At 42.1% G+C, this 22,921-nt stretch overlaps 3 protein-coding genes across 4 annotated transcripts; 1 reads left to right on the forward strand and 2 right to left on the reverse strand.

Annotated features, from left to right (window-relative positions):
* Positions 1 to 9: 9 nt before the first annotated feature.
* LOC145903880 (neurotrypsin-like) lies at positions 10 to 5,722 on the reverse strand. Its single transcript, XM_082992063.1, has 16 exons — positions 5,547 to 5,722; positions 4,750 to 5,051; positions 4,335 to 4,483; positions 4,077 to 4,261; positions 3,845 to 3,988; positions 3,564 to 3,680; positions 3,328 to 3,485; positions 2,786 to 2,996; positions 2,323 to 2,494; positions 1,990 to 2,162; positions 1,546 to 1,760; positions 1,313 to 1,398; positions 1,088 to 1,241; positions 607 to 739; positions 299 to 493; positions 10 to 228 (listed from the first exon to the last, which is right to left on the reverse strand). The coding sequence occupies exons 1-16, from the start codon at positions 5,668 to 5,670 to the stop codon at positions 101 to 103; spliced, it is 2,646 nt and encodes an 881-aa protein (XP_082848189.1). The 5' UTR covers positions 5,671 to 5,722; the 3' UTR covers positions 10 to 100.
* Positions 5,723 to 5,774: 52 nt separating this feature from the next.
* LOC145903900 (uncharacterized) lies at positions 5,775 to 8,517 on the reverse strand. 2 transcript variants are annotated; one of them, XM_082992086.1, is made up of 6 exons: positions 8,278 to 8,517; positions 7,805 to 8,045; positions 7,668 to 7,739; positions 7,397 to 7,516; positions 6,713 to 6,956; positions 5,775 to 6,504 (listed from the first exon to the last, which is right to left on the reverse strand). In XM_082992086.1, exons 1-6 carry the CDS (start codon positions 8,448 to 8,450, stop codon positions 6,257 to 6,259), a joined length of 1,098 nt encoding a protein of 365 aa, XP_082848212.1. In that variant the 5' UTR covers positions 8,451 to 8,517; the 3' UTR covers positions 5,775 to 6,256. The 2 variants fall into 2 exon arrangements, with proteins under 2 accessions (XP_082848212.1, XP_082848213.1); XM_082992087.1 differs by having other exon boundaries at positions 8,218 to 8,295.
* Positions 8,518 to 13,492: 4,975 nt separating this feature from the next.
* Positions 13,493 to 22,841, forward strand: LOC145903882 (transmembrane and coiled-coil domain protein 3-like). The gene is made up of 11 exons (XM_082992067.1): positions 13,493 to 14,466; positions 15,222 to 15,315; positions 15,617 to 15,749; positions 17,155 to 17,302; positions 19,636 to 19,779; positions 19,960 to 20,077; positions 20,233 to 20,441; positions 20,890 to 20,999; positions 21,149 to 21,275; positions 21,503 to 21,703; positions 21,962 to 22,841. Exons 1-11 carry the CDS (start codon positions 13,636 to 13,638, stop codon positions 22,058 to 22,060), a joined length of 2,214 nt encoding a protein of 737 aa, XP_082848193.1. The 5' UTR covers positions 13,493 to 13,635; the 3' UTR covers positions 22,061 to 22,841.
* The last annotated feature ends 80 nt before the right edge of the window (positions 22,842 to 22,921 follow it).

A 22,921-nucleotide genomic window follows, 5' to 3' on the forward strand; every position in this document is an offset into this window, starting at 1 on the left:
ACAAAAGAAGAGATGTGGTGACAGTTTTGTTACAGTCATGTTGTCAGTTTATTTCTTTACAAATATCAAACAATGTAACTTCCATTGGGCAAGTAACAACTTAAAGCGCGAGCCTGGTTACGTCCCTTATCCATTGGTGGTAATTATTGACTTTGGAGTAGATCCCAGGAGCTCGAGCTTCCGCGCAACCAAACCCCCAGCTCACTACTCCCCAAACATAATACCTCCCTGCAAAATCATACAGACGCTCAATTTTTGGTTTGTGTATTATCAAAATTTAACATTGCATGTTACTTACCACTACCCGAGTCGTAACAAAGTAATGGGCCACCCGAGTCCCCTTGACACGTGTCGATTCCACCTTTCATGTAGCCGGCGCAAAACATGTTTGATGTCAGCGAATCGCTGGTGTATCTGCTTTGGGTTATACATGTGTAACGGTCGATGAGGGGAACTGTGGCTTCTTTCAAGACTTCAGTATAAGGGTCCCGACCTTCAGTATAAGGATCCCGACCGTTTTACTTCAATGAATTTCTTTTCAGAAACTTTAGGCATAGTAAAACGCTTTCTTTATATTCTCAGGCTTATTTGTAGTTCGTCACTTACTGCCTGCAAAGGTATTTCCCCATCCGATAATGTAGCATTTATGATTGGCAGGGAAGGATTGGGTGGGAGGGGGTACGCACGCAGGCTTTACGTAGGAATTGATAATCGCGCAACGTCCGTTTCTCGGAATCAACTGCGAAAAAGACAAGAACTTCATCGTGGCTGAAATTGAGCAGAGGTCGTTTTCCTTAGCACATCAAACTAAGCCCATTTATGCGCAGTGTTAGGGGTTTCATATAATGACGGTAGTCCTTGCCCAAATACGTGGATGTTCATCTTATAAATATAACGATATTTTTCTACGTTTTACGTTAAACTTTCTCACCAACACAAAACGCTCGACTACTTTTTTATTCCATGTATTCCATGGGTTTATGGTTGACTGACCATAAACCCACTACCACCAAATAGCGTCTCTTCTACTAGTGTTCCTTGCATTACGTAGATAACTTGCAAATTTTGAGCATTATTATGATATGACCTCTAAGAGAGCAATATCATTGTCGTTGGTTTGAGTATTGTATCTGGGATGATTGATGATGCGTCTGATTTTAAACTCCTGTTCGGTTCTATCGGAAACGTCCGGTTGATGATCGCCCAGCCGTATGGTGTAATACTTCAACAAATACATTTGTCTAAGGAAAAACAAAAAAGTTATGCTTAATCTGTGAGGATCATTTTTCGAAATATAACTGAGGAAACATACGTAAAGCAATGAGCTGCAGTGAGAATCCAGCAGCTGTCAATAAGTGTACCTCCGCATTTCAGCGACCTTGAAACCCAAATTCCTGCCTATGGAAAAAGACATTTAATGCTTTGTCATTTCTCCGTTTAAATAAATATTTACTTAATATTTCTGAAATATTTTGAACCTGAGATAAGAATTATTATACTTTCATGTGGCAGGCAAAGCAACTATTAGTGCCTACATAAGACTACCTGCCACGGCCATTCGTTTGGATTTGCATTTGTTCCTCCGACCACCCTGCTTCTCATGTGCTCTTTGTGTGGTGGCATATTTCCACAAGTGGGCGTTGACGGGGTGTTGGGAGGTCGGGTGGGTCGCGGCGTTGTTGTGGTAGCAAGAGTTGTCGTTCTTGCCGTGGTGGGTCGTCTAGTTATGGTTGGTGTCGATGGAACAATAAATCGGTCACCTAAGTTCGAAGTTTTGTCTAAATAATACTTGGCGAAATACGCGCGTTTACAAATTTTGTCGAAATATTTCCAAAGAAGGCAAAAACAATTATTTTATTGCATCTCATTCAACTTCTGAACATTTTTCTAAAGCAACAACTTAAAAGAAAATATATCAAAATAATCTGTTTCAACTAAATAAAACTCCAAGCCCACAATCCCTCACTCAGCAAACACTCTAAAACCAACCAAGACAAACGACACCGGCTTCGTGATCCATGTTGCAAGTAGCAAGGTTCCACCCGTCATGTTTGCATTCGCGCAGGGATGTTTCCGTGCCCTTGCATTTTACTCCACTTAACTTGTAGTCGAGGTTCGTGCGAGAAAAGGCCTGTCCCGATAGCGAAGAGAGAGCCCCTCTCCTACAAACAAATCAAGTTCACGCAACTACCTTTTCTTTTGATATTGGTAACATTAAACTTTCAACTTCAGCAATTCGCATTTCGTTCAGAAAACCCTAAATATCAAACCTGAATTTTATAAGTACTTCCAATTTGTGAAGCCAATCTAATATACGTTTACCTGAAACCAAGTTGCCTGCAAGCTACGTGAGCTTCTCTGATACTCCATCCGACGTCACAAATCAAACCGAAATCTGAGTCACCACTGCTGATCTCCAAGCGTCCTTCAAAATTGTACGGTCCTGCCGCTAGGCGAAGACGTGCTCTCCTCGGAATGTCAGCTCTTTCTGGTTCTGAATACAAAACTTGAAAAGTTTTAAACACTTCTACAGCCGAAAAAACTTTCACAACAGCCAGAGACAGTGAAAAAACTATTCCAAATAACTCGTAACACCGTATCTGCAAATGAAATTTCGTTGGGTGTTCAAAAAGTCATTTACAAAAAAAGGATAATAATTCAAAACAATTATCCACCTTGAGCCTAACGTGGCCTGATGATATATTTTTAAAACAAACATTTTAAGATAAAAAGTTCGTTCAACGTCCGTTTCTATTATCCCTCAAAACATCATGAACGACTTTACCGCAATTTTGTTCGTCCGTTCCGTCAAGACACTGCATTGTTCCGTCGCAAACATTGGAGTTGGGGATGCATTGACCGCCACAAAGGAACTGCCTACAGTTGGTCACACGTTTCAGAGCGAAATGAATCCAGTTTGCTCTTTCAACAGTGGGCGGCCGCGTCAAGCCGACAGCATCTCGACTTTGAGTCGTCAAATCGCACTCTCGTTTTGCCTAACAATATTATATACACGCTGACCTTTCGAAACAGTGCGTGTATACACCCTGTCTGCAGCTCTCATTGATTATTATGGCTCTTTTGCGCATACAATATTATTGTGTCTATGATGGACATAAATATGAACAACTGTTTCTATGTTGCTGTGTGTGTTTTTTTGTGATTACAGCAGACGCGTATAAGTTATCATGTTAACAAGCAATTACTGGTGCAGTCGAATTGGAGTCTTATTTGTATGAAGGGTGCAATAGATTCAATACAAAATAATCGACGGCAAAAATTCAGGAAATTGCATAAAGTGTTGAGAAAAATTGGAAAATTAAATACCTTATTGTAATCAAATGCGACACACTGAAACCGTTTCTCTTCTCGGCACCTCTTTGCGCATCGGTAAGGCGATATATGGCGCCACCCGGAGTTGTACTGCCGTTCGGCCAGACGCAGCTTTACGCCTGGAGTTTCCACAAAATGTGACAAGTGGTCTTCTGCAAAGCAAGAAACGATGACCACAAAGAACGTTTCCTACTTGAATTTTTACGCCCGGTTTGTCAACCGCGTCCTACCGCACGAGCTCTCGTCGCTTCCATCGGGGCAGTCGCGGTCGCCATCGCACACGTTCTGCTCAGACACACAAGTGCCGCTATTCCCTCTACAAGCAAACGAGCCGGAGGGACATGTTTCTGCATTAAAACTAATAGTCAGCCGCCGAGGAAAATTTGTGTCCAGTCTTGTGTAAAACGTGTGTAAAACGTTCACTTGTGGCAATTACATTTGTACAACTATTTTGTATTATGTGTAAAGACAAGAGAAACAAAAAAAATCAACAAGTTTAGAAATGTTTTACCTCCACAGTTAGTTTCGTCTGTACCCCAAGGACAGTCAGCCATTCCGTCACATGAGTAGGAAGGTGGAACACACATCCCACGATTCCCACACGGTACCTCCGAACCTTCGCAACCAACCACCTCGTTGGACAAAATCCGCTTTCCTGTGACGAATAATGGTTTTTAGGTATAAGAACTCTAAACAACAGCAAAGAATAAACAACCAATGGCATCGACCCTTGCAGAACTCACCGGCACAGGATACAACCGCCACGCGATCCGTGGTACATTCCCCGGTTGACAATCGCTCCCCGTTACATCGCATGATCGTCGTCTCGTTTCCATCACACTCTACGTTGGCGAACATTCCCGTGAGTCTTCTTGACGCTTTAGGCACCTTCGCTCTCCTTAACCTTAACCCCTTCCTCGCACCTTTGCTGTGGACGAACAAGAAAAAAGTTTTATGCCGCGTATTTTGCGGCAGTTTATCTTAAATGTGTGGAAGCATACCTGAACTGTAGGTAGTTGCAAACGACTCTGCTTTCATTGATTCCCCAGTTATCCCCGCAAATCACACCCCAAACGTTATCCTCCCTGTTGTAAATCTCGACGACGCCTTTCAAGCATTTCTTTCCCATGCAACCAAGTCGAATGTCACCCTGGCAATGAAACATTTTTTTTAATGAGAGTGCGAGAACCGAAGGGAATAAAAAGAAAGCACGTCCCAACGTGAGCAAAATTGGCACTCATTTGTTTCGCAAAGGTATCTACAGTGTATTCAGTGCACTACCGCGTATTAACATCACAGCTTTTACCAATGAGTGTACATTGTCCGTAAGTAGTATACACAAACTATACAATACTTTCGAATGAAATAAAAGAGTTTTACCTCAGCCAAAATAATAAACGTTAAACATGAGATTACCGTAAAGCTGCCATGCCCTCTCCAAGGTTTTGCTGGTCCAATGTTAGAAGCTACCGACACTGTAGTTCTGGGAGTTGTCGCTGCTTGCGTGCTGGGAGCCAAGGTCACAGGGCTGGCTTCGTCATTGTCGTCGCCAGCAATATCTTCGATCAATTCTTCTACGCTTTCCGCATTGAACTGTATCGTTTGGCCGCCGATAGAGAAACTAAACGAACCACCGTCATTCGAAATTCCGAGTAAGTCGAGCCACGAGGTTCCGGTGTTTCTGGACGTTTGCGATCGCGTTCTTTGAGGTGATACGCCTGTAAAATCCATCATCGTAAAGCAAGAAAACATAGTGAGAACAATGGGGATTTTTCAAATCGACGCATAAAAAAACACAGTGTGGCAACAACCTATATACAAAGGCGTTGGTTTGCTCCATTCCCATCAACAAAGTGCAATAATTTAAGTTTTATTCCCATTTCCGATACAACTTGCTGTAGAGTTATTTCAACACACAATTTAAAGATTTATGCGCAGCGATCACTGGGGAACATATAGTAGTGATTATTGCGACAAAAGCCCTCCTCCCATTGAAAGCCATCTATCTTGTTCAAAATTGGGAGATACCACTAAAAAACTTTTGTAGTAGTGTACATGTGAAGTCTACTGCCATTCCAAAAAACGCAAAATTTTGGTGACTGTTTTAAGTAAAAACGTAAAATTATAAAAACTGTATAACTGTTTAGATAATTTTCTTTTTGCTGGGTAAAGAAATCACTCACTAAATGAAACACCATCATAAGTTCGCCTACCTTGGTTTCCGTACCGCCCTCTGTGTCTGTTTCTTGATCGGCCCTGACCTCTTACACCGTTGTAGCATAATGCTAAATGCAAAATAAATACCGAAAAGGTCATGCAAAGCACGCGGATTTTCATAATTGTTTTACTGTTTGAGCTAAACCAGATCCTGCAATGCGAAACAACGGATAATACGACTTTCCTAGCTTCATAAGATGTAATAATAACAACAGCTTGTTTTACAAATGTATTTACAATGGTTTACACTTTTGCGGACACCAGTAGCACAACAAGACACCAAGCGTTGCAAGCGCTAAATGCTGACAAACAGGAGACCGAACTTGTTACGTCAGTTCACGCGTCAGCGCGTTTTCTTGCGCCCTTGCGTTTCGACCTTATCCGACACACAAGTAGTCATGTTGAAAATCATGCATCTGCTTGGACTTGTTATGTTTTCAGGAACGTATTACCTTTATTTAATTGGTGATTGCAACGTTTATCCGTACGACTTAACACATTAATGTACATTTTTGCATTCTTCTACTTCGCCTGCTTGACGAAGGGGTGAAAAACATTACGTTTATAACCCATTATCGACAGCACGGAATCTGCAACCAAATCGTATCGAATACATCCATTGTTGCTGGTAACAAATGAAACGTTTCCAACAAAATCATTGCAAATAGCCCAGTTGCAAACGTTTTCACGACGCAAACCACCGGTCTTACTCTATCTTCGGCAAAAGGACGCGAGGCTTTGTCTTGGTGGATAAACTGTCAGTTTGGCGCCAAAACTTCTGACTCTCCGAGAGCTGCTTTCGCGTTTTAACCGGTTTCATGGCATCTGTGTGGTTCCAGACGTATTTGTTCTCTGTTCCACCCGGATCACGTGACGAGGACAGTTCAAATCGTCGAAGGGAAGTCACAGGAAACGTATCGAATGACTTTGATGCCAGTTCCGCAGGGCTCGTATCTGAAGTGCATTGAGTAAAGATTTGATTTTAGTTCGGTTTCAGCTAAAATGCGTGTATCTAAAAATTAAAATAAAAAAAAATCGGTTTCGTATCGTAGACACTGTAAAAGGTTTCTTTCCTTTTAATAAATATTTCAAAAAAAATCATTACCCTCAAGCATGTATTATGGACCTCGGGCCGCTGACACATGAAAAAGACTCATTTTACCTCCATCACTATTACTTCCAGTTGGGTTTTCGGTCTTTTCAACAATATTTTCAAGCATCGAAACGCGCCTGGCAATAGGCGATTTATCAGAACGAGCAACGACCAGGGCATCCCGTTCCCGCTGGTGATATTCTGCCGAAATCTTTCGATAGTAATTAGAATTGGGATGCAGGGACCTTTTGATTTGCAACGGCGGCAAAATCAATCTCCTCGGCTGCTGTATAGTGGGATGTGACATACCGGGCTAAAATGACATAAACAACGTCGTTTTAGGATCACTATTTACAGATTTACTTATAATTGTGACGATAAAGAGACAGTGAAAATATGAAAATGACGCGGTTGATCTATCACCAGGATTATATGGAGCTGACCTGACTGACGTCAGAAATCATAGATAAGGCATGTCAGTGTTTTCAACAGTATAGTGCCAGTGTCTTTATTCTCACAACGTGGTTTTGTATTGACATCGAGCCCAGAGAATATACCATACAAATTTAACAAAATCTCTCTGTCAAAGTATGATTCTGATCATGAATACGACCAATCAATTTTGCATTAAACAAATAAGGGTCGTTATTCATTTTCCACATTTACTCGCGCACAATCGTTACAATCGACATTTGGTGTGTTGATTGACCCGGGGATGGTCAAACGGCAGTGCCCTGCATGCCCCAGACAAACCTGATGTGGCGAGAAAACGGATCCATAGTTGTGTCCGGTAATTTCCCGTAGGTCATCCAGGTTGGCAATGTCGTGGTGAGGTTTGCTGGTGGTGATTTTCGGGGCCTCAAACTTGTATAACTGCAATAAATTGCGTATTTTGTAAAACATAGTTTAATTCAAGTGATTACTTCGAATGTTGAAAATAATTGATTTATTGCTTCCCAAACAAATATACTTCCCAACTGCATTATATTTTTCTCATTCTACCCGATTTCGAAAATTCACTCACCCGCAAAATATTTTCGGCAAGATGTCCAACTTCATTCGGGTTAAAATCTGTTATTCTACCGTCACGCTTTCCCTAAATTCCGTGAAATGCAAAACGTCAAACCACGTAATCTTAATACAACCACTCGCAACAGAAACCTGCTCCAGTTGAATTCTAGCCTTTATTTTCCGCCTCTTGGCCGGGTCCCGTATCCGCTTGTATTTCTCACTCTCGGCCTTTACTTGGTCCACGGTCGCCCCTCCGTATCGGCCAAGGTTAAGCAAAGGCCGCTTCCCGTCGTCCAACTTGCTTTCCTCGCGAACCGACTTGATTCGCCGCAGCAACGCGATTTGGAAAGCCTTCAATTCGTCGTTGGAATTTACCATTTGGTTATTACGTCTGGACAACAACAAAACTGTTACTTCCTGGCAAAAAAGTTTTTTTTTGCTTGTTATTCCATACTAAAAGTTTAAACCAAACAAACTTCAGATTGTAATACTAACAAAATCTTAATATAATTAAATAAAATGTTGACCTTGCACATCAAAACAGCAAAAAGCGTTTTTGTCACCTGTCATTGCAATAAAAGTTACATATTAAAATTCCTGCAAGAACTTTGCCACTCTTTCACCTTTCTAGCTTGTTGTGTTCAACCTGTCGGTCGTTTTCAATCTGCTTCTTCAGAAAGGTCAGTCGTTTGCTTTCAATCTCGTTGATGACAGTGGTGAATCTTCTTCGCTTGGTGTTTTGCTTGTAAATGCTCGCCACCCTCCCGCCCATAGACATGGAAAGAGCATCGGCCATCTTGAAGAGTTGTTCAGTCGGTCAGGGTCAGTCGTAATTAAAATCTCTGTTGAAAGTCGTGAGGTTATGTAAGCCTACGTAAAAAGGCAAGCGACAAAAAAATCCGGAGCAATATGATTGTTGATGGAAACTGTCGGAAAGTTTACATCTCCGCCCTAATATTAGTTCGCGGCAAAGGAAAACATCTCACTCATCACCTCTGAATGGAAGCTGACGCACTGTTGGCGCCTATCAAAACACCTGCATCATGACGAGCCGCCTATTTACACCTCCTACCAACACATCCTGTAAACGATGCCGGGGTAAATAAACTATTCGTTTCCTACACGCTACAATACCGCCTTATATCGCCTTTCGCCATTGTGTCCGCAATTAAACATTATTTAATGGCATATTGATTTCAAAGCGGTTTGGGCGGTCGCACGATCCCGGACGACCTTGTTCCGTCTTGTCGGGGACATTTTTAGCTTCGATCAACAGCAGAAGGCAACTGTAAAATCTAACATACTGTGAACTCATGCCTTAGGTCACGCAATCTCGCAAAAAATAAACAACTTCTTTGATTTGCAAAAATTATTTGAACAAAAACAAAAAGTTTTTTCATCAGCATGCACATTAAAACAATTTTGTGGCATGACTCATTTCACGTAAACCTCAAGAAAATATATCTTGTTTTGTTTCCCTCATGCATAGATAATCGAATGTAATTTCTTCGTGCTTTCAAATCTCTTCTTTGCCTCATACCTATCAGCCTATCGCGCTGACTGTCAAAAGTATATCGGGCAACTCTCGCTTCTAATCATCCGCCTTAAATGTATCGCATGACATGCTTTACCTTTCAGAGCGTTTACAATAGAAACACATTACAGTGTTTTCAAAACAAAGGAAAGCGATCCAAGTAGTTGACCTCAACTGTTTTGTGATTATCCTTGATTAAAATGTAGCTGAATTGGCATCAAATGTATGAATTCAAAAAATATAGGGTACGTTACTCAATTTCTGCAACACAAACACTTTTGGGTCGGTTTTTCGGAAAAACAACTATAAAAAAGACGCTACGCTTTCATAGAGGTTGTAGCGAATACAGCAACAAGGTCGGTTGTTAATCCCAGTTTAACTTTGGTAATTCTCGTTTTTACATTGTTTGTTCTAGGAAAGTACAACAATGAAATATGAACGTTTCAATTTTGCGTGTGCCAATTTTGTGTCGGCTTATCAATAGAAATGACAATTTTTACTCATTGACCTTTGAACCACACCATCTCGTCACGGTTTAGTTGTGCCATATGCAGATGAATGAATGAAACTATCAAGCAGCAATTGATACAAATTTTATCCTTTTGCCTTCCGTGAACAAAGACACAAGGTAATTGCACGTTAACTTTAACACAACCTGCAACATTTCAATGAGAGCTGCAGACAGGGTGTTACACGCACTCTTTCGACCTGTAATGTCTCATCAGTGCAGCTGTTGATGTGGCACTGTGCTAGCTGGTATAGACTAGCAGGCACACAGATTTCCACTTTGTGGTACCTTTCGGTCAATCGTCGATATGTTGGGTACCAAACGTGTATACGTGTATACACCCTGTCTGCAGCTCTCATTGATTATTATGGCTCTTTTGGGCATATAATTTGATTAATTTCGTTTTGTAATATACTCGTTGTGAAAAAAGCGTTCGTCCCTATAATTTAAATTATTTCACCATGTAATACAGATTGGTGTATATCTGTAAATCTATGTATAAACAGTTGTGAAAGTCCTGGAAACATAGAAAATGAACATGGAAGTAAACGAAGGTGCCCTTTTAGATCACAACTACCTATTTGCTGAACTAGTTTGCATGGCAGCAGCATGTTGTTTTTTTGCTTAACTTTGTTACTTAAAATGCATGCTTTAATTATCAATGCTTGTTAATAATCTGAAAGCAGCTGAGGAATAATTGCTTTGCACCTTCAGGGATAGATTTTTCTAATAAATTGTTTGTGGCTTAACTTTAACACAATCTTAAACACCTTAACTCCTGACTAATTTAAACCATTTCAACAAAGAAACTCTGCAGTATTAAATTAAGGTGTTTGCAACTTTATGCATATTTTAACTGTTTATTAAATATGTTAATACTCTTTTTTGTCATTGTTTTCTTTAAGGTTTTTACTTAATTGATCAGCCATAGTAATGATCACAAATATTGCCCAACATTTATTAGTAATGCATTAATGTGTTACTTTTTTGTATCGTTCTGAAAATACTTTTTTTTTTAATATCATTGTACTTGGAAAAACTACATTGAAACAGATTAAAATAAAAACTACAGCTATCCTTAAAATAAATACTTTATGTCCCTTGAACAGATTCAAAGTCAAGCACGAAAAATTCCAAACCAAGGTGGAATATTTTTCAGCGCGGGGCAAAAAACAAATCATCTTCAGCTCTAAACACATTGAGTGACCCATCAGAATTACAAAGGGTTTCGTTTGCCACCTCAATTAATGACCTTCCTGAAAGGCCTTCTGCTTTTAAGCAGGTAAAAATATGTCCTGTAAACAAGCATAGATAAGGATATTTGCACTCTTTTTTTCATGCGGTGCATAGTTTCATGTCATTTATGTGTTTTTTCAGGTGCTCGGACAAATTGGTGCTTTTCAAGGTGTTCAGAAAATGAAACGGGTGCAAAGCTTCAAAAAGTTGACAAATGATGTCAGAAGCAATTCTCCCCAGGTAGCTGATGGTGTAAAATAATGTATCATGGACATAATCATGACATATATTTGTTTGTTTATGGTTTGAGTTGCTTCCAGTATGTTATAGAGTTACAGTATGTTATAGACTGTAAAAAGTACATTGTTGCTGAAGAGTGGAAGTAGGATGTAGATGGATTATATATAGTTCCTGTATTGTATTACAAACTTAATTAAACTAAGCCTAAGTAAATTGCCTAATCTGCTTAGCAGTTAAATATAGTACTTTACAAGTATATTTGTGTTGTGAGTATGGCTGTACTTGTGGCATTCCAGTGGTGCAATACTATGTGTAGCAGTTGGTAGTTTTATTTGTAAACATGCATACAGCCTTGCATTTTAAACGACAGGGTCGCTTGTCTATTGGAAGTGCAGGACCTACAAACTTGGATGTTTCATATACCACCAGGCCTAGGTAAATGAATGTACTTAATGGATAAAAATTCATACCTAACTTGTGCATGCTCATGTTAAAATGTTTTACAAAAAATTTTAGTTTAATAAAAAACGCATATAGTCCAACAGTGCAACAAAGTAACTTTGCTTTTAAATGATTTGTCCTTCTTTGAAGATGCAATACAAATTTTTGTATTTGTTGGGCTAAAGTTGGTCATCTTCAAATTTTTTAGGTCATCTTCTAATTCATCTTTTCATGGGTTACACAGTGATGGAAAATCTCTTTTTGCAGATGATTGTGCTGTAAGTTACTAAACGTTTTAACCACTTAATGTTGAGTGATTTCTGTCACATAAGTTTCAAACAGATAACCAAAATCTTGACTACTAATTCACATGTAAACGAATATGACATTTGCTCTGAGTCAACATTTGTGCACGGATCCGGTTTTTACTTTAATTGGCATTTACTTTTTTGTGTAGAAAAACTACAGTGATAATGTGCTTGTTACTGTTTATTCATCAATGGAGTTGGTAGGCCCCGCACATGCATAATACATTCAACCTTCTCCATTTGGCCATCACATCCACAAAAACAGCTCGTTATCGTGCCAGTTTAATCGATAAAGTTGTCATAAGGATCTCACAGTCTTCTCGGACGTCTTATTACTGTCGTATTATGCCGACTACGGTAGTTTTAATTTCGCTGTCCGCAACCAGGTCGAGAGGTTAACCTGGTAAACGAACTGGGATTATTGAAGCCTTTGGTCGATCATTTGGAAATGCGTTTCTCGTTGGGGCCGAGTTGCTTCACCGCGAGACGGTTTATCGATTGGGAAATTTACTTCTCAAAGAAATACCACTGTCCCGTTATAATGCAGCCCTTGCCTAGCTTGTTATCGACTGTTGATTGCAGTACAGGGGTTGTTGTGACGTGCAGGTGGTGGGCGTGCGACAGTTGCAGATGTCACAGGTTGCATTGTGGTATCGCGTCAGCTACTGTTATTCCATAACCAACATGAAAGGCAAAAGACTGATGCATTCCCTCATTATTGAGCACAGGTCGCGTTTTATAGTTCAGTGGTGACGCGAAGTCACGTCATGTCGCGCACGGGGTGGTAATACCAAACTGGCTTTTCTGCGCTAAGGTTCTGGACCGCGCATGACGTACCTCTGACATATGCAAGACTGGAGCTGCAGGCGTGTTCATTGGAATATGATGGTTATACGTAGGTTCGTGGTATTTTGCACTGAAACAAAGACCACGCCCACGCGCTCTATAGTTTATGCAAGTATTTATTTTGTGGATCGTACAAACATAGCTGCGTTGCGTGATTAGGCAGACATGTGTGGTAGGCAGACTTCCAGTCGTATCAACGTGAACTACCACCCAGCTCTTGCTGAAGGAAGTTAATCGCTTGAGTGTTGCCATCCATCCCGACGTATGTCAGTAGTTTCAGCAGAGTCGGTTAGCCGCAAATTTGTGTGTCAAAGATATAGCTCGCTGCGCCTTTATGGATTTCCTGCTTTTCTGGGTGTGTACAGCGGTATGCGACAGAAGTCATATCAAAATATTCATTAGAGTCGGGATGTACGCTTTGCAATGTATATATGTCAATCTATGTAAAGGCATTAGAAAGAAAGTGGCACATCACGGCAATGACCACTATCACGCGCGTGCGTGTCGAACTCTATAGACACAGGAACTGGAGCAGTTGCTGGTTGACGAAAGCAGTTTCCTGCAGGCAGAAGCATTTGGTTTTCTAAACAATATATACTGTTTCCAAGAATCCAGATACGAGCAAACAGTAGCTGTCAGAAGCCTAATGTGGTTGTTACCACTTTGCGTTGTTTACCCAAACACTCATTGCTTCGTAACTAAACGTAACAATAAGTTTCCGCCTTTTAATCAGGCGTAAATCCAAGACGTAGGACTTACTAAAGGGTTAGGTAAGTTGGGCGTATCCGGCGTGTTGGAGTCGCCCTCCGTAACAACGAAACTGCAACTGATGTCATAACTGGATTCGTAAAATCAAAACCCGGTTAAAATGGACACAAGATGCTCCGTCGCAGTTGCCAATCATCAAGAAACGGCCGCGGACTCATCTGATAGTGAAAAGACTCTTACCAGAGCCACCGGCAGTAACAACACCTCGGCTCGAGCGCCGCCGGACGTGACTAACCACGACGCGTCTGCGACCGATGAATCAGCATGGAGTGACGTGGATAGTGAAGACAGTGGCACTGTAGAGGATGGCAGCGGGGAATCATTTGAGGACTTTGCGCGCAAGCACAGCTCCCACAAAGACATTTTCAAATCTTCAAAAAGCGCCTCCCTATCCATCGTTCCCCGCGCGGTGTCGCTGTTCCGACGACGAAGTCCGACCCCTACCCGTCGCGGCATGTTCTTTTCCGGCAAACTCTCGCCCTCCGATGAAGCGCGTGGTGACCCGGATTGCTGGAAATCGGCGCCCCAGAGCCCAAACCCCTCTCCCAAAAAGACGTCGTCCCGACCAGAGGACTGTCCGCCAGTTAAAGAAGCTGTCGTGCGTTCCAAGTCGCTGGAAAATTACCAGGATCAGGCAAAGATGCACCGCTCGCCATCGAGCAAAATGCCGTGGAAGAAGCGTCTTTTTGCGTCCCCACCCCCATCCATTGTCCTAACGCAGCCTGGTGACAACAGCGACCAAACACCCAGTCCAATTGACGACAAGCACGACGGGTTGCAATATCCCGACGCTAAAGGTCATCCTTTCGAATTTGGCCAACTTCCGTCTTTGGCGAAGTTTCTCAAAACCTCTTCGGGCCCCGCGACCAAAAAGGCGAACGTTGCCAAGGGCCACGTTGCCGCCGACGCTGAGTTCCAATGGAAGTATATGGTCAGTTGGGCTGTTGTACTGAAACCATATAATAAAGCTGGCCCTACATGTCACCGCCACTAAGACGTAAATATTAGGTTTCAGTAGAGTGCATAATTGCTATGCTGGAGAAGCGTTGTTGCATGTAATAGCAGCCTTCATTGGCTGAATTATGCGCGATATTTCGTGTTGGTTTTGTGACCAGTTTCAGACTATGAACACACGATAGCGGTTGTATGAGGACGTCGCCGTCTGAGCCACCCGTAAGGAATTTTGTGTTGAAAAGAACCCGAGATTCGTAGTTCGTGACTTTGTGGAACTAATACCTGCCCTTCGGCACGGTTTTATCAGTCTTTTTTGAGCTTACGCACTGAGGTATTTCAAGCTTACAACCTCCGTTAGCTGGCTTCAGGTGCATTTATGCGAGTTCTGTGAGCTAACATCGTTTGATTGATGACCGTTTCCGCGTTTAGTTGCCAGTGTTGGTATCATTTGTCTTAAACACGGCAGGAAAGAGCAGGCTAACTATCCGAACTGAAACCTTTTCTGTGTGAATTCTGTGTCAGTCGTGTAAAGGTGTTCAACAAATCTATGGGCAGTCCAGTGAAAGGCAAAGCTTTGAAATTGCGCGCTTACTTTCGGTCAGTGCCTGGTAAATACGATTGGTTTATCTTTGATTTAAATATAGCCACAGGTTAGTTTACGCAAAGTTATGTTCGCGAAAGAGCTAGAATTGGCAAAAGAATTCATGATCTCATCTAAATCCTTGATTTCAGGCCGGAAGCAACGAGAATCGATCATCCACCCCAGCCGGGACCTTACTTCTCGAACCAATGGTGCAACCAGTCACAGCGCCTACGTTTATGTCGGGTAAGTAAACTTGTAAATGAAGCTCTTAGCACGTAGTGTAGTTGCGCCAGACGTCGCATAAGTGGATTACACACAATGAAACCCTGTTTCTTTTGTGTACAATGCCGGAGTGTTACCACTTATAGCAACGATACGACGAGGCCGCAGAAGTTTCGTTCTGTAATATAAGAAAATACCGCCGAATAGCAGTTGTTGCCAGGTGTTTTTTCCGTGGGGCCTGACACAGTCAGGCTTGTGACTGTGACGTTTGGCATGCGAAATCGCAACGTGTCAGACCAGAGCCTAACGGCGTATTTCGCAGGCATTGAAAATGGGAGCGCAAATCACAGTGTGGCGTCGTATGATGTGGTGGACGGATCCCCGGCCTCTGAACACCAGAGAAATCGTACTTCAGTTGAACTCGACCATCTTCAACAGAAAATACTCAAGATAAGGTAAGCGAGATCGATATGAGTTTGATCATTCAAGTAATACAATCAATCTCACGTGTGCTGGCAAACATTTTTAAATAGTTCTTGTTGAGGTTGACTAAAATTTTTTTTCGGAAAAACGCAAGTCTAGTAGTCTAGTTTAGCGTTGCTGCGCTTTTTGAAAAAGTATGAGCCGTTGATTTTTCCTTAAAACTCGGTTAATATGAACTATTTTACGGTGCGCATTCATTAAAAACGATTTTGTGTTATCGAACAACATTTGTTTGCCAAATGCGTAAGCGTGTTGTTTTCCAACCCCGCGTTGAACTGTTTTGCGTTGCGCAATTGGCAATATGCCTGGTGGGCTACCGAGGGTTTCCGACTTAACTCTACGTGCAGTGATTGATACCCATGTTGATTGCCGCATGACAGCAGTGGCGCGATTTTCGATGGGTTGTTTGTCACCGTTTGTTTATGTGGGACCTTTTTGTATTGACGACGGGCGTGCACGAAACTAACATGCTGGCCAACTTATTGATGTGGTGAAATTGTTAGATCGAAACTTTTCCGCGGGGTTTGTGTGTAATTTGGGGATGGTTTTGTTTGTACCGCGGTAAACTATCTGGTGCAATTTATTGCGTTTGGTAGATTTTGTTCTTATGTTTTATTCAGTCGCATTCTTAGTTTGGCTCACACATCGACATCGCCCAAATTCCATCATGGTATTTCTCAGGATCAATAATTTCGGTTTTGATAATTCAGTGCTCGTTGTTTTTCTATACGTCTTCCTGGTGTCACAAATACCTGTAAGATTCTTCAAAGCAGTTGGAGAAGTCGACAGTTAGTAACACCACAGGGAAATGGTCCTGATATGAACCGACCCGAGAATCGCATCTCATGTACGATCTACGCCCACATGAAACAATCCATTTGGTTTCGCTTCTCGCACAGTCGACAAAACCTTGCGAACCGAAGTAACCCCAGTTCTTAAAACATCGCTCTTTTCCTGAAAGTGTTGACCCAGTGTAAACAAATGTGACGTCAATCGAAGCCGAGTTTGGCACGTAGAGATTTTGGTGTAAGGAAGCAAACGTCCTTGAGCTACGTTTTATTGCCTTCCGTGTTTCGGTGTTTACCTGCAAGGGAACTACTGTACCAGCACATAGCTTGTTTTAACAAAGCCCGACAACTTGCGCTAACGGGCACAAGCAAATAAAGCGCACGTACGATAAATGTTGCAAGCACTTAGAGGAGACTTGTGTGTAACGATTGGCTAACTTATTTTGATCGTGGTTTAAACATGTCCCTATTGGAATAGAATAATTTGTTTTTTTGTCATGCACTAACTCTCTGGCTAGCATCCGTCGCCCAATGCAACCTCACTTAATATAGATTTCGCAGCAAACAACCTTTCCATTTCTCCTTGCAGTGAAGCTCTGAAACTCGAACAAGCCACGAAAGACGAAAATGTAGCTGACTACCTCAAGTTGGCAAACAACGCTGACAAGCAGCAGGCCGGTCGTATTAAAACCGTTTTTGAAAAGAAGAACCAAAAGTCGAACGCCACTATATCACAGGTACGTTGAATATTAGTGCAGAGCATTATACCCAAGACGTTCATCTATCCTCTTTCGAATCTGCTGCTCTTTTTTGTAACGAGATGTTTTGGAGTGTCTTGACAAACACTTTTCGCTTTGTGGCGTTGTTTGTGATTTTTTCCTTGATTAGGTCGGCGGTGAGCCCAGGACGGGGCTTAGGCATTCTACTTAGGCTTAGCTGGCCTATGTGCATTACTAGGCTTAAAATTTCCGCTGGACTGGTTCGCGCGCTCACCGTAAATAACAACAATATTTTTGTGAGGTTATACTTTTCGAAAAATTCCCGCGTAACCCTTACCGCAAGGCTAGGAAGAATATTGATCTTATTTCCTGGTAAAAGATCCAAGCACATACGGCCAATTTGATTTAACACCATAATCTCCCCTTCAGCTGCTCCTACGTGAACGTCAAGCAAAAGGCCGTGGGTCTGTCGCAAAGCGATTAAATATCGCACGGGAATGAGATTTGCTGTCGCGTTCTGCGGCTTGATGCCTCGATGAAAGTTGTTAATTACGATGGGTCTAGTTAGTCACTCAATTAAGGCGTGTATCATACAGAGGAAGAAAGTAGGCTACGTCAGATGTTCATCTGGGGATTGTCGGTATGCAATGGATGACTGAAGGTTCGTTAAGGCAGTATAACAAAGGTTAAAGCGGCCCGTGTAAGCGTTTAGACGTGTACTGCGTATTGGAAAGATTTAGTGTGTTAATTGTTTGATGGTATAATGTTAATTGAGCGTTTGCGTTTTTCTGCAGTATAGTCTCGCGTCATTTAGTTTTGTAAGTTTTTGAACGGAAATGAAAACTACGTTTGCAATTTATCAAATGTAATTCAGAACTGTAAGTGTGTAAACCACGATGTTCAGCCTTGTTATCCTTTCGTAACGCTTACCTCCTAGAGAGCATTCAAGGCAGGCAATAAAGAAGCATACTGACCCTGTGATCAACCCTTAAAGAGCGCCGGTTAACGCAACCAACAGTGCGCAACGAGCAGCGAATAGGCCTCGACTGCACTGTGGCGTTCTAATTATAAACCTCAGTCATCGATTTGCGCCTTCATTGGGCACTCAACGTTAAGCGTTACAAGAACACACCGTTTTATGTCCCGACATCAACCCTAGTTTAGGCGCGTGAGACCAAGGCAGCATTTGGGTTTGCACAGGCGAACGCCACAACGCCGCTAGAAGCTTTCGGATGAAACGATGACTTCTGGTTCGGGACAGAATCAGAACGACAGGAGACAAAGTCTGAGATCTCAAACTACAAAGCGCTTGGTATGTAGGTTTGATATTGCTGTAGGAAAGTGTCGTTTGCCCGTGAGAAATCCTGGACAGTCGGAGTTAAACTGATCAGGGCATGTATATGGTGTGATGTTGGTCGCAAAACGCTGAAATGATTTGAGTGTATTATACTTCTGAGATAATATATTGATTCGTAAAGACAGATCCGCCGGTCACCGACCTGTACAGGCTGATTCCTGTGGTATTTTTTTACACTTTCTCCAACTTTTTTGCACGGTGCTTGAAATGCTACCTGTTACGCGAACCAGTGAAAAATGTTTACGGGATCACGAGAAAACCTGGCTGTGGGTTTAGAAAAGGCGAGTGGGCACAAAATCAAGTGGTTAATGATCAAAAAACAGTCACATTTTCATGTTATTGGCAATGTAAGGTGAACACAACAAAGGCAACGCGAACGCAAGGCGATTTGCCACTTCCGTGCAACGGACGCTCTATGGGCTTGCGCGTAAAGTCAAAAGGCGAATACCGACTATGTGCCACCTGATCAGCCCACTGATAATACTTGCTGATCAGACAAGCATATTGTAAATTTGCCTGATTAGCCGCTGCCTACGAAAAGCAGCAATAAATAATTTACCAAAAATGCTCAGCGTGCTACTCCGTTTGTATCTGAAAAAACAGCGTTTTAAGCTGTTAGCATTGTAACCGCCAGCATAAAAGCTGTAAGCGCTGTATGTCAATGTCCGTTATCACAGTTCACGTCAAGTTGCATATTCTTTTTCGATCCTTCATTGCAGATTAAGTAAATGTATCTGAATTTTTTTTTTAGAATGTAACCATTTTCAGTCATGGGTAATGGGTTCTGGTCTTACCTGGCGGTAATATAAATTTTCAGGCCCTGAGCGTTATTAAAAGGCAAGCAATCGATTCCTTGACGGTCATATTCCAATCGATGGCGGCGATCGCTTTTCGATAACGTTAATATAAGCGGGACCCCGGCGGGGTTGTAAAAAACGGATCTCAAACGTTGTTGTTAATGCACGTATTTTGAAGGCCTTGTATCTTGTTGCAGCTGCAAAAGAAGCTTGAGACTTACCACCGCCGCTTGAGGGAGCTACAGGAAAATGGCGGAGGTCGCCAAGGTCGAAATCCCCTGAGAGATGTTGGAGCAAACCTGAGGGAAATATCGGGTGGAATGGTTGGCAGCGTCAAACAGGTGACTTCATTTTAGTTCTCGCTGATTGGAAAAGCAGTAGAGGCTGAATTTCGTCCCCACAAGTTTGTCGTTCGGCATTTGAATGAAATTGTGCAAGAATAAAGTTTCAAAGCGAGTTTGTGAAATAGTATCGGGGTTCTGTTGAAAAAAGTATTCACTTTATTTTGTTCATACACTCAGGCAACACAAAATGCGGCCGGTGCCTTTGTCGCCAAACCAAAGGACTTCGCCTCGAGGTTGAAGAACAGGTTCGGGAGCGCTGACAACCTCCATAGCCTACCCGACGATGATGTCGACGGTAAATATGGTTTTGACGAAGGCAAACAATGATATTAAAGAAATAGTAACAAACTTGTTGGTATTACTTTGGTCTCTGTTGTTTGTGTGTTGAACATAGGGGTTAATTTTCCTGTAAAGCAAACATAAATACACGATTATTTTTCTTTTTGTCAGACTATGCGACGCGGTCCGGAAGCGCGGATGACGTCAGTTACACGTCAGAGCTTCTGGAATTTGCTGGGCCTTCCGTGGGCCCGGAAGAGGCCGGCCGTCGTTCCCTCCAATCGGGTCCCGATAGCCCTACAAACGTAAACTTGATAAAGTCGAGTTTGCAATTGGATAACCTCACCAATCAATTACTAAACCTTCAGTCGGAGATCGAGGTGCGTTGATATTGTGACAACATTTCTCCTAATCTAGATCGGATTAATTAGGGCAACGGTTTCCAACTTTCCAACCGGGGATAAATTTGACTTGACCGAGAAATTTTGAAACATCACTGCACGCCGAGTAGGGTGTGAACGGTTATCTTTTAGCAAAACCCTTGTTTTTAAGTTTATTACAATTTTGTTCGGGTATTTATTTCAAAACTTCTCTTTGATTTTACAACTATTTTGTAAAATTAGTATTTAGTAAAACATGGGAGTACATTTATTCTTCAACGGCTGCCAGAGGTAAATTGGAAAAAAGGGATCTGAAGCCTAAATATAAGGGTCTAACAATAAATAAATTGTAAGGACCAGTAAAAGTTCTGTTGACTAAGTTGTCCAGTGACGTACAACGCTTGAAGTCCGATCATATTCAACATAATACAGCTGGAATTTATTGTAGGAGATTCAACGGTCGCGTAGCCAGTTGGAATCTGATTTCACAATGTTTAAAAGCCAGGCCCACGATGACGTCAATTTCCTCACTGAAGCGTTACGCGAGGAACGTCGCAGGTTGGTGATTTTTTTACGTACACCTGCAGACCGAACTTCTTTCGCTATTTGTTCAATGAAATGTGGTGTTGTGGAAGTTCTGTGCATTCAAAAGTGGCGCGCGGTTCCCTGATAACATAATAAAACATTTTCTCGTTTTGATACTAAAGGTTTGAAGTGCAATTTAACGACCTCACTGAACTTCACCAACACGAGATCTCATCCCTCAAGCAAGAGCTGACGAGCATGGAGGACAAGGTTGAATATCACGCACGAGAACGTGAAAGGGACATGCAGGTATATTTTGTTTTTTACCCCTTTCTGACGACGATGTTTCGCGTAAAAGCGACTTGATATTATAAGGTTTTTTTCTGGATTTCAACAAATATGGTGTGAAACTTGTGCAGTTAAAAACAATCAAACTTGTCAAAATGAACATTACGTGATCCTATTGTTTTTACGCGGCCTCATCAAATTTAAAACGAAATTCCCATTTAAAACTACAACCAACTTCTCGTCGCTAGGAGACGATCGAGAACTGTCAGACGCGTCTTGCAAGGATGGAACTTCAACAGCAGCAGATGGTGGCTGTGGAAGGTCTGGAAAATGCCAATGCCCGCGCCCTTCTCGGCAAATCGATCAATCTCTTACTTTCTGTGCTTGCCGTTGTTCTCGTCTTCGTCTCTACCATATCAGGTCTCATCACACCTCTGATGCGATCGCCGGTAAACTTTTTTTACTGCTGAGGGTTGGCAATTAGTTTTTAAATTTAACATTGGGTTTATACTTTACCATGGCAATAATGTCTCCCTTTGTCAAGCGATGGATAAATGAACGTAGTAGTTTGATTTGCTTGTTTTACGTTGGCAGTGTTAAACTCTGATATCCGAAATATCTAAAATCGCCTATTTGTAATCTAAAATAGCGATGCAAGCTTCCGGCGACCTATGTGTTTACCAGCTGCTGTTCATTTATTTTTACAGACACGAATATTCTCGACGCTCGTCGTTGTCTTCGTTGCAATTGTGACGTACAAGAATTACGACAAATTCGTCTTCTGGTACATGGGGGGGCAAAGGTGACCAAGACCAACTCGAAGTCTTTTTACTCCGTTTACAGATGCGTTGCCACTGTCTTTTACTTGGCGGTACCTTTCATCGCCCGTATTCCACGTTACTCGTTTTGTGCGTTTTTTATCGCAAAGGTTGCTTATTTATTCGCTGTGTGCGGCGGGGGTTCTCCTCTCGAGCCACTCGAGCGGGGTTTCCCTGTTTTGCGATTACAACGGCACTTTTAACCTGAACACTAACTACTGTGACTTCATATGCTGCCCGCGCGCCCGTGTACATTTTGCCTTGCGTTGGACGCGCGGCAATGCACGATCTTAGAGACTTTCCATTGATAAACTTTGTTTTCTTTCGTAGTGTTTTGGCATCTTAGCGCCTATTTATGACCTTCATCTGCGCCAAGAGCAAATCTTTATATATTCGCAATCGAATTGTTTTCCAGTGGCTTACCTACGCACCGCGGGAATTAACATTGTGACATCACGCGGTGCAGCTTCTATTTAGGTGTTTATGGCGCCCCCTTGCGACGTACGTCACTGTGAGTGTCGAATGCAAGGCTGCGACACTGCGTTTTAATACTAATATATTAGCATTTAACTGAACAGCGATCTTGCGTCACTATAATTTACAGCCATATTTCAGACACTGGTTGCGCTGTCCGGCGCCGCGACTGTCGCGGCTTATTTAGTGTTTAGTTTACTGCAGCAAGCTTGTTTGCTAGCGTCGTACTGCTCATGACAACTAGCTCCCCTTCGCCACCTGGCGACAAATTTAACGAATAAAGTTGTTCGGTTTTATGACAAAGAATTTTCGTGTGGGCAATGATTTCAGGGGAAGGTCAGCTTGAGTTAATCTTTGCTGGCATGTCTCTAGTTT

Source organism: Ascidia mentula, chromosome 5 (assembly GCF_947561715.1).
Source record: "Ascidia mentula chromosome 5, kaAscMent1.1, whole genome shotgun sequence".
Classification (NCBI taxonomy): domain Eukaryota; kingdom Metazoa; phylum Chordata; class Ascidiacea; order Phlebobranchia; family Ascidiidae; genus Ascidia; species Ascidia mentula.

What these genes read in the sequence shown, in the direction of transcription:
- LOC145903900 (XM_082992086.1), bottom strand. Translation starts at nt 8,450, where the DNA reads ATGGCCGATGCTCTTTCCATGTCTATGGGCGGGAGGGTGGCGAGCATT. An exon ending in GAACACAACAAGCTAGAAAG is followed by an intron (nt 8,046 to 8,277) that starts GTGAAAGAGTGG and finishes GTTGTTGTCCAG; the next exon opens with ACGTAATAACCAAATGGTAA. An exon ending in TTGCCGAAAATATTTTGCGG is followed by an intron (nt 7,517 to 7,667) that starts GTGAGTGAATTT and finishes AATTTATTGCAG; the next exon opens with TTATACAAGTTTGAGGCCCC.
- LOC145903880 (XM_082992063.1), bottom strand. Translation starts at nt 5,670, where the DNA reads ATGAAAATCCGCGTGCTTTGCATGACCTTTTCGGTATTTATTTTGCAT. An exon ending in AACGGACGAACAAAATTGCG is followed by an intron (nt 2,495 to 2,785) that starts GTAAAGTCGTTC and finishes TTTTGTATTCAG; the next exon opens with AACCAGAAAGAGCTGACATT. An exon ending in GGGAAATACCTTTGCAGGCA is followed by an intron (nt 494 to 606) that starts GTAAGTGACGAA and finishes CTTATACTGAAG; the next exon opens with GTCGGGACCCTTATACTGAA.
- LOC145903882 (XM_082992067.1), top strand. Translation starts at nt 13,636, where the DNA reads ATGGACACAAGATGCTCCGTCGCAGTTGCCAATCATCAAGAAACGGCC. An exon ending in AGTTCCAATGGAAGTATATG is followed by an intron (nt 14,467 to 15,221) that starts GTCAGTTGGGCT and finishes CCTTGATTTCAG; the next exon opens with GCCGGAAGCAACGAGAATCG. An exon ending in ACCTTCAGTCGGAGATCGAG is followed by an intron (nt 20,442 to 20,889) that starts GTGCGTTGATAT and finishes AATTTATTGTAG; the next exon opens with GAGATTCAACGGTCGCGTAG.